The sequence below is a fragment of the Hyla sarda genome, chromosome 6 (genome assembly GCF_029499605.1).
Source record: "Hyla sarda isolate aHylSar1 chromosome 6, aHylSar1.hap1, whole genome shotgun sequence".
Taxonomy (NCBI): Eukaryota; Metazoa; Chordata; class Amphibia; order Anura; family Hylidae; genus Hyla; species Hyla sarda.
In genome coordinates this window covers 57,556,779-57,571,184 of record NC_079194.1, presented here as the reverse complement: position 1 = coordinate 57,571,184, position 14,406 = coordinate 57,556,779, and the positions used below count along the sequence as shown (strand labels likewise).

General features: G+C 44.6%; 1 protein-coding gene across 1 annotated transcript in view; it reads left to right on the top strand.

Annotated features, from left to right (window-relative positions):
• Window positions 1-1,420: 1,420 nt before the first annotated feature.
• LOC130275626 (cytochrome P450 2D15-like) overlaps window positions 1,421-14,406 on the top strand; it is a 65,300-nt gene continuing 52,314 nt past the window's right edge. The window contains exon 1 of the mRNA XM_056523823.1: window positions 1,421-1,615. Coding sequence (XP_056379798.1) covers window positions 1,421-1,615 — 195 coding nt within the window. The remainder of the gene's footprint in view (window positions 1,616-14,406) is intronic.

Here is a 14,406-nt window from a genome sequence, read left to right as displayed (position 1 = left end):
TATGTGTAACTTCAACATGCTTTTTGACTGGCAGAGATGAGAGCACAATAAGTACTGATGGTGTTTGCGAAACAATATGAAATGAAACAGACCTGTATTAAGACTACAGGCTACATATGTGTAACTTCAACACGCTTTTCGACTGGCAGAGATGACACCATAATAGGTACTGACGGTGCTTGTGGAACAATATGAAATTCAGCAGACCTGTATTAACACTACAGGCTAAATATGTGTAACTTCAACATGCTTTTTGGGTGGCAGAGGAGGCAGCACAATGAGTACTGACTTTCTTTGCGGAACAATATGAAATGCACCAGAACCGTATAACACTACAGGCTAGATACGTGTAACTTCTATGTGCTTTTTATGTGGCAGAGCTGACAGCGCAATGAGTACTGAAGGTGTTTGCGGAACAATACTTAAAGCACCAAAACCGTATAACACTACAGGCTAGATACATGTAACTTAAACACCCTTTTTGGGTGGCAGGGATGACAGCACAATGCATACTGAAGGTGTTTGTGGAAATCTATTATATTAACTACTGTGTTGAAAGGATCTATAGGTGCCACTTGAATATGCTTTTTGGGTAGGTGGCACAGATCAATGCACCTCACTGGAGTTGGTTCAGGAACACTATTCAGTGTGGGTGGGTGACGTCAGAGCCCTTTTATCTGTGTCCCTGGCTGTGTCATATTGGCCTTTGTGCTTGATTGACACAGTAAGCAGCAAATCACATGATAGACCTGGTTTATCATGTGATCTTCTGCTTTTCCTACATCATCTCACCACCCCCTGCTTCCTCCATTCACTAAAAAACATGCTTTCAGGTTTTTCACACTATTTACCATGAACCGATAAAAGAGTGTTAACGGAGCCGGAACGATTCATAATTTCAGGTCGAATGTTTATGTATTTTTTGGAAAGTAATTTCCCTGTATTACATGTGATAATATTGACCTTTGCTATTTGTGTTATTGTGCCTGTGCCGATATTAATATATATAGCTATTTGTTGATCGGTCTACTTCTCAGTGGCTAAATATCTATTATATATGTGCCTATTTTTAAGTGGTTTTAATGAGTTAGAAACAGTTATTCAATAAAGTATCATCATATGAAGCTATTCTGGGTGTGCACAGTTTTGCATGTGTCTGCTTGTTTGTAGCAGTAGCATCTCTATTAGGTTACACAGGTGTAGCACCCCTATTTGGGGATTGGCGGTGTCCATCCAATATATTGTTATTTTTTAGTTTTGGCACTCAATAAAGGGTGTATCCAGGAGTCGCTGCTTTTCTGCTTGTTGGAGCTGGCTTATACTTTGATATCACCTACAGATGTATGACATTCCTATAATTATACATCGTAGAGTGTGAGCTAGTACCAGTAGGATCCAATAGACATAGTACATAGAGGAGATGCTTGAGTTTCACTCCTTTGTGGTTTCCAATTTATTTTTATTCTTCATTTGTTTCATCGCTTGCCTTTTCCTCTTGGATTTTGTGAAGAGTAGGAAGAATGGATCACAGTTTCCACCAGGTCCTAAAGGCGTTCCATTTCTTGGTAACATTCTGCAGGTTGACTTCAAAGACCCAACAGAAACATTGCGGCAGGTACGGTTTATGTATAGAATGTATTATTCTTGAACAGGCATATGCAACCCTGCACATTTATCTGCATGTAGGGTTACACATGGATTTAAAAAAAAAATCTATGAATTTACTAAAATAGTAAATTTTTCAATATACTGTGTGGCAGTGTATCTACCGAAGTTCAATGTGCATATCACTAAAGTGGAATAAATCAAGCGACCAGCAAAGGAAAAAGTCCTGATTGTTGGGGGAGAGAAGACTGGTTCCCACTACATCCATTCACTCAACATTCACAGTTACTTAAGGGGACCCTGTAAGAAAGGGCTGAACTATACAGGCAATGCGCCCAGGCTGGGGAAGTGACAGGCAAGCCCATCCTGAGGGAGTCGGGAGAGATCCAAGATTGGTGTTTGTAGTGCTGAGAGCTGACAGCTAGGAATGCATTGTATTATATAGAGGGTTAAGTATTTCTTTTTCTCATTTCTACTTAAATAGAAAATTATTACAATTGCTTATTTGTCACTTCCATATATACAGACTGAGATAGATCCTGTGCTCTGGTGTTTAAAGGTAGCACGCACATTTCATCATGGTATAGTGGTAGAAATACAGCACTCCCCTCTGTCTTGGGTGCACAAGTAGGATCCCAAGCCTTTTCAAACCATGTACAAAGAACACTTGGCACTCTAAGTGGTGAAAATACATTTACAATTTTATTAACATGCCAAACAACAAGTAACGTTTTAGTCAAGACACCTTCTTCCTCAGACCTATGTACAAAATAATAATGCACACAACAAGGGAGGTATAAGAATATAGTAAACTAGAAAAAAAAATTGAATAAAGAAATTTAAAAAATTCACCAATACATTTGGTGTAAGGGAAAATATGATACGGTATATCACCAGATATTTTAAGTGCATAGGTAACAACAGCTTAAACAAGCAAACATTGAAGACAAAGGAAAAAAACATATTAGCATGATTGCATTCCTGCGGGAGTTATGGAAGTTCATATCTTGTACATACAATATAGATGCAGATATATATATATATATATATATATATATATATTGAGTAGTTAAAGGGATACTCCAGTGGAGAACATTTTTTTTTTCTATCAACTGGTGCCAGAAAGTTAAACAGATTTGTAAATTACTTCTATTTAAAAATCCTTAATCCTTCCAGTACTTATCAACTTCTGTATGTTCCAGAGGAAGTTCTTGTCTTTTTTTATTTTTTTCCTCTCCATGTCAGGAGCTGTCCAGAGCTGGAGAGGTTTGCTATGGGGATTTGCTCCTGCTCTGGACAGTTCCTGAAACGGACAGAGGTGTCAGCAGAGAGCACCGTGGTCAGACTGGAAAGAAATTCAAAAAGAAAGAACTTTTTCTGTAGTATATAGCAGCTGATACGTACTGGAAGGGTTGTTTTAAATAGAAGTAATTTACAAATCTGTCTGAGTTCATTTAAAAAATTTTTTTTCCACTGGAGTACTCCTTTAATATGAATAAAAAGCAAATAGACCAGAAGTATGAAATATAAAAGCCAATGTGAGAGTAGGGTGAGCCTCATCAGCTCACCGGATTGTGCAGTAGGAGTGTGGAGATAAGTGACCTACAGTCACAAGTGTGTTCTACAAGTCAATGTGGATGGTCCTATATGGGAGGGTAGAGAACAACTTCTGGTATCAGGACCCGAAATTGTTAAAACTAATAATAAAAAAAGGATTAACAAACTAGAATATGAAACTAAGATTGTGAGTAGGAGTAACGTAGAGAGAATTACCTATAAAGGATTCTCAGTCCACAGCCGCAAAAAGGTGTTAGGATCTCAGGAAGCGTTTTGGATACACATATTCTGCATGGAAATTCCATGTGTAAAGTTCATAGTAAACACTCTACTTGGACCCCACCCTAAATATGCAGCATTTCTGTAAAATAAATGTATATGCCGTGGATTTAAAATCTGCATCACTAGTCAATTTTTGTACAGATATTGTACAGATTTTTTCCTCATCATGCGGAAAACATTTCTTCAAATTTTATCTACATTATTTGTGGAATATTTTCAGCGTATATGGCACATGAGGCTGTACCCTGAAGTGTACAATAATTGCTGCAGAAAAATAAAAGCTAGAAACAGATCGGTTTTTAAGGACAACATAATTTATTTTTTTAACGCATGAGACCCAATGAGAGGAGGTGTTAAGTGCCCCAAAGCAATAGAATCAAAACTGACACTTCTCTATTACCAGCACAAAAGGACGGGTTGTAACCTGTTTCTTAGGAGCAGTTGAGAAAATATGAGACGAACTCCAGTAAGTATTAGACCTACGCTGCCATCTAAGGACCCATCGAGCAGCTCTCCCCTGTTATAATGGGGCATGTGACATTACATGTGAAGACTGTGACTTCAACAACACAGGTACTCAGTTGTGAAGGATGATAAAGTAATACCCATGCAGATAGAGGTAGACAGCTCATCCAGGTATAGTCCCCACTGTGACATGGATGGTGCTTGGCAGAAAACAAAGTAAAAACTTGAAGAGAAAGAAAAATCCAGTGCTGCATGGATGTAGTGAATGAGCCCCTTTATTCCATAAAATTCAACAGAGAGTCTAGTGTATCAGGTGGATACCACCCCTAGTCATACTAAAAATACAAAAATTCCCTTTTACCTGAATGGGAGTCATGTGACAGGACAGGTTAAAAACCACATATGCCATTACATTAACTCTTCACATACCAAACGGCTGCACGTAACATAGAGGAAAAACAAAAACATAGTGGGGGAGATTTGACAAAACACACATTAATGGGATACTCCATTGAAAAACATCTTATCCCGTATTCAAAGCATAGGCGGGACCCCCCGCAATCTCTGGGCCAGCAGTGGCCGAGTCCGGAACACGGAAGCTTGGAGCTTCTGTGTTTGTGACATCATGCCACGCCCCTCCATTCATGCCTATGGGAGGGGGCGTGACAGCTAGTACGTAACTGTCACTCCTCCTCCCATTGACATGAATGGAGGAGGCATGGTGGCTGTAGTCTCCAGTCATCCGGCACGGAGTGGACTTCGCTCGGTGCACGGATGACTGTGGGGCCGCGTCCGAGATCGTACGGAATGTACTACCTGTGGCATACGATGTAAATGTATTGCCTGGTGGCATGTTTGGTTGTGCAACAAATGCAACTGTTGTGCCAGCACCTGTATGATCCTGGAAATTTTAACCACATAGGGACAGATTAAGATTTGCTACTAAACAAGCTAGTTGACAATAACTGACCCAGGGTCGGGGCCTTTTTTGCTTCCCATCAATAGCCTTTTTTCATTATTTTTTTTTTACCATTCTCAAATGATGGATCTGATGTTATCAGGGGCATAAATTCAAAATATCCCAATATTGTGTATGGCATTGTGTTGATAATACTGCTGATTTCTCTACCATCTGGCCTTATTTCTTACTAGAAGAATGTATAAGATCCTGTCTATTTTTGCATGATACATAAGCATTGACACAATTTATGGTCCACCTGGGAAACCACCCCTTTTGAGCCTAACTTGGATATCATCCATTTCACAATCAAAATCAGAACTAAGACTACAATTGGGTCGGTCTCTCACAGCCTCATCTAAATACCAAGGTCTTTGATAACGTGAAAAAAAGGATGACATGATGTCACATGGAGCGTGGCGTTAGCAGATATCTTCTTGCAATGGGTAGTCCCATGCTAACATCACCATATAAATTCAGATCAGGAAAAGAACACCCTGGCCAAATGTACAGACACTATAAATGAATGATTAGGAGATTGTCATTTAAATACTGAGTAGAGGAACCTACCTCCTCTCCCCCCAACACAAGGAGCAGGTTGTCTATAGAGTGACCATGATACAAAATGCTATCTATGTGTGGGTTATCAGGTGAGAATAGGTTATCAGGTGAGCATCTGGGGCATGTGGGGTTGCAGGAACATATCTACCTACATATTTATCAAATCTCATTGGAGGACCTTGTTCCTGCAACTTTCCACCTGACAGGTAAAGGAAACGCGTTCTTGTGTATCTTGGGAGGGAATGTTTTAAGTGCCATAACAGGATACTGAACAAATATATACTCATGCTCACTTAAATCCATCATTATTAAGAAAAATTATATATATTATTTAAAAATCAAGGAGTGAAGAGAAGCTGTTACATACATTATGTCTTGTAAACAAAGCAACAGATTTCATTAGCTCACCCCAGAGACACCAGGTTAAAATTTCCAGGATCATACAGGTGCTGGCACAACAGACTGTCCAGAAGTCCAGCAGATCTTCAAGGTGTGCTGGCATGGTCATGTAAAGGTATTCCACCACCTGCTGGTTCAGGTCATGCTCCAGGTCTACCTGCTGCTGATGAGTTGCATCACTATGTGGGTGAAGAAAGCTACTCATCAGCGACTGTAGACTCTGGCTGCTGCTGATGGAGCTGGTACTGTTTCTGCCACCCCACCCCTCCTTAGCAGCCATGGCAGTGGAAGGTGAGCGCAGAGGGCCCCCCCCCCGAGTCAGACCTGCAAGAGGATGGACGATGGCGCAGATAGACATCGGCCAACCAACTACGTAGGAAATCTCTGTAGAAGGTCAGTTTGTCCTCCCTCTCAGTGGATGTAAAAAAGGCCCACATTTTGTGCCGGTAGGTCCAATAAGGTGGAGAGCCAGTCATCCCGCTGACGAATGGTGACAATTCGGCGGTCACTACGCAAGCAAGTGAGCATGCATCGTGCCATTTGTGGAAGTGACTCGGAGGGACTCTCTGCCTCCATCTCCACTGCATACTGCTAGTTGACAATAACTGACCCAGGGTCGGGGCCTTTTTTGCTTCCCATCAATAGCCTTTTTTCATTATTTTTTTTTTACCATTCTCAAATGATGGATCTGATGTTATCAGGGGCATAAATTCAAAATATCCCAATATTGTGTATGGCATTGTGTTGATAATACTGCTGATTTCTCTACCATCTGGCCTTATTTCTTACTAGAAGAATGTATAAGATCCTGTCTATTTTTGCATGATACATAAGCATTGACACAATTTATGGTCCACCTGGGAAACCACCCCTTTTGAGCCTAACTTGGATATCATCCATTTCACAATCAAAATCAGAACTAAGACTACAATTGGGTCGGTCTCTCACAGCCTCATCTAAATACCAAGGTCTTTGATAACGTGAAAAAAAGGATGACATGATGTCACATGGAGCGTGGCGTTAGCAGATATCTTCTTGCAATGGGTAGTCCCATGCTAACATCACCATATAAATTCAGATCAGGAAAAGAACACCCTGGCCAAATGTACAGACACTATAAATGAATGATTAGGAGATTGTCATTTAAATACTGAGTAGAGGAACCTACCTCCTCTCCCCCCAACACAAGGAGCAGGTTGTCTATAGAGTGACCATGATACAAAATGCTATCTATGTGTGGGTTATCAGGTGAGAATAGGTATATCCTTTCTCACGAACTCTTAAATATATGTGCTAGCGACAAAGAAAATTTCTCCCCAATTGTTGCCTCGGTAATTTGCACGAAATATGAATAGTCAAACATAAAATTATTGTGTTAAAATACAAGTAATGGTTAATATTTATTCCTGCTGATCACCAGGTACATACAGTAAATGGCAAAGAACAATCTCAGAGCACCCAGAGCCTTGTCGAGGGGGATCATGAAGTAGAAGGAAGGTCACGTTATCAGTCAACCACAACATGCCCTCTCTCCACTCAACAAGAGTCAACAAGTTTAATAAATGCTTTGTATCCTAGATAAATCCTGGCATCTGGGGCATGTGGGGTTGCAGGAACATATCTACCTACATATTTATCAAATCTCATTGGAGGACCTTGTTCCTGCAACTTTCCACCTGACAGGTAAAGGAAACGCGTTCTTGTGTATCTTGGGAGGGAATGTTTTAAGTGCCATAACAGGATACTGAACAAATATATACTCATGCTAACTTAAATCCATCATTATTAAGAAAAATTATATATATTATTTAAAAATCAAGGAGTGAAGAGAAGCTGTTACATACATTATGTCTTGTAAACAAAGCAACAGATTTCATTAGCTCACCCCAGAGACACCAGGTTAAAATTTCCAGGATCATACAGGTGCTGGCACAACAGACTGTCCAGAAGTCCAGCAGATCTTCAAGGTGTGCTGGCATGGTCATGTAAAGGTATTCCACCACCTGCTGGTTCAGGTCATGCTCCAGGTCTACCTGCTGCTGATGAGTTGCATCACTATGTGGGTGAAGAAAGCTACTCATCAGCGACTGTAGACTCTGGCTGCTGCTGATGGAGCTGGTACTGTTTCTGCCACCCCACCCCTCCTTAGCAGCCATGGCAGTGGAAGGTGAGCGCAGAGGGCCCCCCCCCCGAGTCAGACCTGCAAGAGGATGGACGATGGCGCAGATAGACATCGGCCAACCAACTACGTAGGAAATCTCTGTAGAAGGTCAGTTTGTCCTCCCTCTCAGTGGATGTAAAAAAGGCCCACATTTTGTGCCGGTAGGTCCAATAAGGTGGAGAGCCAGTCATCCCGCTGACGAATGGTGACAATTCGGCGGTCACTACGCAAGCAAGTGAGCATGCATCGTGCCATTTGTGGAAGTGACTCGGAGGGACTCTCTGCCTCCATCTCCACTGCATACTGCCACGGTGTGTCTGGGCCCTCTGTCTCGCCTTCCTCATTACCCTCTAGGTCCTCTGGCTGCTCCTCCTCTCCTGTCATATGACTAGAAAAACCGCCCATCTCACAAAACCTAAACTGTGCTCCACTGTGCCCCTCCCTTTCCTCCTCCTCCTCCTCCTCCAGTTCAGCCTCTAATGGGCTTATGTGGCCATGAGATGTAGGCGACACTTCTCCAGTGCCCTGACCAGCCATCGCTTCCACCATCTGTTGTTGGAAATGAAGCAGTGAAAACACGTTGTTCATCCCATAATCCTGGAAACTGACTTAAAATGTGGCTTCCTTAAAGGGCCTGAGCAAACAGCAGGTGTCACATATGAGGTGCCACTGGTTGACATTGAAGTTACATAGGGGAGTCACCCTATCCACTTGGATCATCAAGTAATCGGTGATGGCTTTTCTCTGTTCGTATAGTCGGTCCAACATATGGAGGGTGGAATTTCAACGTGTGGAAACATCGTAAATCAGACTATGTTGAGGGATGCCATTCTGATGCTGAAACTCAAGGAGGGTGTGCTTTGCGGTGTACGAGTGGCCGAAGTGAATGCAAAGTTTCCTTCCCATTGTTAGGATTTCTTACAGATGGGGAAAACACTTCAGCAACCACTTGACGACCAGATTGAACACGTGTACCATGCAGGGCGCATGGCTCAGGCTTCCTTGTTGCAGCGCAGACAATATGTTCTTCCCGTTGTCAGTCACCAAGGTTCCCATTTCCAGTTTTGTGGAGTAAGCCATGATTCGATTTCTTGATTAAGGACTTTTAGCAGTTCCTCCCCTGTGTGACTCAGTTCGCTCAGACAAACCATGTGAAGAACAGCGTGACACCGCCATGCCCTGCATACATGGTATGCTGGAGGGGCACTGAGACTTGTCCGTGCAGTGGAGGCTGAGGGCAAAGTGGATGATGAGGAGGCGGAGTCGCACACTGTCACAGGACCAATGGCCTGAGAGCATTGAGGCAGAAGTGGCGTGACCTGTCCAGGTTGCTGTTGTGCCTTTCCATGAACCACATTCACCCAGTGGGCCATAAAGGACATGTATTGTCCTTGACCATAGTTAAAACTCCACATGTTGGTGCTGCCATGTACTTTGGTACACACCGACAGGATCAAGAACTGGCACATCTTCTGTTCCACAAAAGGGCTGTGCAGGGCTGGTACTGCCTTCTTCACAAAGAAATGATGGCTCGGGACCCTCCACCTCGGCTCAGCACAAACCATCAGTTCTCTGAAAGGTGCAGGGTCCACCACTTGAAAAGGGAGGGACTGCAGCACAAACAACTTGGACAGGAGCACATTCAGCTTCTGCGCCGTTGCATGAGTGGGCGCATACTGTTGTCTCTTGGACATGGCTTCGCCGATGGATTGCTGGCGGAATGACTGACTCGAAGTAGGAGGAGCAGGAGCATCTGGAGCGACAGAAGATGGGTATGACACACACCTCTCTTCGGCTGAAGTGGTGGAGCCTTGGCTGGCTGAAACAGGCAGCGGCGTGTCACTGGGTGATGCAGCAGGCTGGACCACCACATCGAAGCCACGGTTCTCCCTGGCCACTTTATGGTGACGCTGCATATATTGAGGCAGGAAGGTGTTGCCAACATTGGGACCCTGGCCACGCTTCACCTTATGCCGACAAATCTTGCATGTGGCCATGTTAGCCTCCTCCGGAAGCTTGATGAAAAACTGCCACACCGCCGAATAGCTGATTTTCCCACCAACATTCTGCATTAATTGACTGCTACTGCCGCTGACTCCAGGAACCCCTGTTCCACTACCTCCTGGGAAGGTAGGCTGCCATAAAGCAGGTGGTCTACCCCCGGTATGTTTGGCTCCAGACTTTCTACTGCCCCCATGCTGACCGCCAACCATGCTACCACCTTGCTGGCTCAGCTGCTGCCTCACGGGCAACCTGCAACCCTCTTCTTCTGAGGATGATGAAGCCCCTTCTGACCCCGGCTCCCAAGTGCGATCGGCTTCATCATCATCGAGGAAGTGGTGGATGTCTCCTCCACTTGTTGGCTGGGCAGTAGCTGCTGACTTCCCTTTAGTAGATTGTCCTCACTAAATAGTGGAGCTGAACCCACAGGATTATACTTCTGTGGGGTGAGGGAACAGCATAGGACAGAGGCAATGGGAGAACAGGGACTGCTCCTGGGTGAAGCCAACTGAGGGTTGTGTCTGTGGAACCCACCGACTATTGACTGGGGGTGTCAGATGTCACTTGTGATGAGGTGGATGAACGTGTTAACCAATCGATGATGGCAGAGGGGTTGCTGGTCGAGACACGACCGCTAGCTTATACCGGGAGCTCAGGCCACTCGCCCCAAGTCTGCTGTGACCTCTGCCTGGTGACTTTAGGCCTCTGCCACTCCTCTGTGCACGTCCTGTGCACTTCCCTGCCTGACATACTTAATGCCTATATGAGGGGAGTACAACACGCTCCATTATGCTTAAAACAGTATTTGTCTACAACACCAGCAGGTGTGTACTTTTGGCAGGTCTTTCACAGTATCTAGGCCCTTGAGACTTTAATAGGAACAAAATAGTACGCTACTTAGATGTACGTATGTGGTATGCACTTATGAGGGGAGTACAATGCGCTCCACATGTGTTGCAGTAACACATGTTTTGCCATACATATGTTTGTTCCCTTTGTGTGTATTGGAACTTAACCAAAAAACGGAGGAAAAAAAGCAAATTGGACATAATATCACACCAAACTCCAAAAATGGGCTGGACAAAATTACTGGCATCCTTAACTTAATATTTGAATTCAGGTAGAAGAAACAGACATGGTCGCACATCTACATATTGTAATTTGATCTAATTGCTTCTCAGCATAAATTCAAAAACTAACAGGTTGTTATTATACATTTTGATCAAAAGGTACAAGCCCACTCGCCACGTCAAGGCCACCTAACTAGAGTGGGTCCCTAACATAAAACATAAAATGGCGTAGCACTGGGCGGCGACCACCACCGCCATGACACCAGTGCCCACAGGGGGAACGACCCACTGGCAGAGCTGCCCCAATGCCACTCAAACCAGTCAATGGGTCGCACCTCCCCACAGACATGGCGCCACAGCAGCAACAGATGCCGCACAGCACCACACCAGTGTGAACAGGGTGTAAAAGTTCACTTACCATGCACTCCCAGTCAGACTGGGAGGCTGCTAGGAAAGAAAAGGCCCTTGTGTAGCTAACTACCACTTATATAGGGTTGGGCTGACGGGGTGGGGCAGAGTGCAGACACATGGTAAAACAAAAAAAAAAAAAAAAAAAGAGGAGGGATAGAAAACACAATGTGAATTCAGGTAGAAGAAACAGACATGGTCGCACATCTACATATTGTAATTTGATCTAATTGCTTCTCAGCATAAATTCAAAAACTAACATGTTGTTAGTATACATTTTGATCAAAAGGTACAAGCCCACTCACCATGTCAAGGCCACCTAATTAGAGTGGGTCCCTAATGTCCATAGCATTAAATGGAGTAGCACTGGGCGGCGACCACCACCGCCGCGACACCAGTGCCCACAGGGGGAACAACCCACTGGCAGAGCGCTCCAATGCCACTCAAACCAGTCCATGGTTCACACCTCCCCACAGACACGGCGCCACGGCAGCAACGGACGCCGCACAGCACCACACCAGTGTGAACAGGGTGTAAAAGCTCACTTACCATGCACTCCCAGTCAGACTGGGAGGCTGCTAGGAAAGAAAAGGCCCATGTGTAGCTGACTTCCACTTATATAGGGTTGGGCTGAGGGGGTGGGGCAGAGTGCAGACACATGGTAAAACAAAAAAAAAGGAGGGGATAGAAAACACAATGTGAATTCAGGTAGAAGAAACAGACATGGTCGCACATCTACATATTGTAATTTGCTCTAATTGCTTCTCAGCATAAATTCAAAAACTAACAGGTTGTTAGTATACATTTTGATCAAAAGGTACAAGCCCACTCGCCACGTCAAGGCCACCTAATTAGAGTGACTCGAAGTAGGAGGAGCAGGAGCATCTGGAGCGACATCCACTTGGCAAATGAGGCATCCACTTGGCAAATGAGGTTCAATGTGGATAAATGTAAAGTTATGCATCTGGGTACTAATAACCTGCATGCGTCGTATGTCTTAGGGGGGATTAAACTGGCAGAGTCACTGGTAGAGAAGGATCTGGGTGTACTTGTAGATCACAGACTACAGAATAGCATGCAATGTCAGGCTGCTGCTTCCAAAGCCGGCAGGATATTGTCATGTATCAAAAGAGGCATGGACTCAAGGGACAGGGACATAATACTCCCCCTTTATAAAGCATTGGTACGGCCTCACCTGGAATATGCTGTTCAGTTTTGGTCGCCTGTTCATAAAAGGGACACTGCGGAGTTGGAAAGGGTGCAGAGACGCGCGACTAAACTAATATGGGGCATGGAACATCTTAGCTATGAGGAGCGATTAAAGGAGTTACAATTGTTTAGTCTTGAGAAGAGACGTTTAAGGAGGGATATGATAAACGTATATAAGTATATAAATGGCCCATACAAAAAATATGGAGAAAAACTGTTCCAGGTTAACCCCCCCCAAAGGACGAGGGGGCACTCCCTCCGTCTGGAGAAGAAAAGGTTTAGTCTAAAGGGGCGACACGCCTTCTTTACCGTGAGGACTGTGAATTTATGGAACGGTCTACCTCAGGAACTGGTCATAGCAGGAACAATTAACAGCTTTAAAACAGGGTTAGATACATTCCTGGAACAAAATAACATTAATGCTTATGCAGAATTATAAAACTATATCCCTTTCCCTTATCCCCTTACACCCTTCCCTTCAATTCCCTGGTTGGACTTGATGGACGTATGTCTTTTTTCAACCATACTAACTATGTAACTATGTAAGATGGGTATGACACACAGCTCTCTTCGGCTGAAGTGGTGGAGCTTTGGCTGGCCGAAACAGGGAGCGGCGTGCCACTGGGTGATGCAGCAGGCTGGACCACCACATCGAAGCCACGGTTCTCCCTGGCCACTTTATGGTGACGCTGCATATATTGAGGCAGGAAGGTGGTGCCAACATTGGGACCCTGGCCACGCTTCACCTTATGCCGACAAATCTTGCATGTGGCCATGTTAGCCTCCTCCGGAAGCTTGATGAAAAACTGCCACACTGCCGAGTAGCTGATTTTCCCACCAACATTCCGCATTAATTGACTGCTACTGCCACTGACTCCAGGAACCCCTGTTCCACTACCTCCCGGGAAGGTAGGCTGCCGTAAAGCAGGTGGTCTACTTTCTACTTCTGCCCCCATGCTCACTGCCAACCATGCTACCACCTTGCTGGCTCAGCTGCTGCCTCACGTGCAACCTGCAACCCTCTTCTTCTGATGATGATGAAGCCCCTTCTGCCCCTGGCTCCCAAGTGCGATCAGCTTCATCATCATCGAGGAAGCGGTGGATGTCTCCTGCACTTGTTGGCTGGGCAGTAGCTGCTGACTTCCCTTTAGTAGATTGTCCTCACTAAATAGTGGAGCTGAACCCACAGAATTAGATACTTCTGTGGGGGGAGGGAACAGCATAGGACAGAGGCAATGGGAGAACAGGGACTGCTCCTGGGTGAAGCCAACTGAGGGTTGTGTCTGTGGAACCCACCGACTATTGACTGAGGGTGTCAGATGTCACTTGTGATTAAGTGGATGAAAGTGTTAACCAATCGATGATGGCAGATGGGTTGCTGGTCGAGACACGACCGCACGCTTATACCGGGAGCTCAGGCCACTCGCCCCAAGTCTGCTGTGACCTCTGCCTGGTGACTTTAGGCCTCTGCCACTCCTCTGTGCACGTCCTGTGCACTTCCCTGCCTGACATACTTAGTGTGTATATGAGGGGAGTACAATACACTCCACTATGCTTAAAACTGTTTTTGTCTACGACACCAGCAGGTGTGTACTTTTGGCTGGTCTTTCACAGTATCTAGGCTCTTGAGACTTTAACAGGAACAAAATAGTACACCACTTAGATGTACGTATGTGGTATGCACTTATGAGGGGAGTACAATGCGCTCCACATGTGTTACAGTAACACAG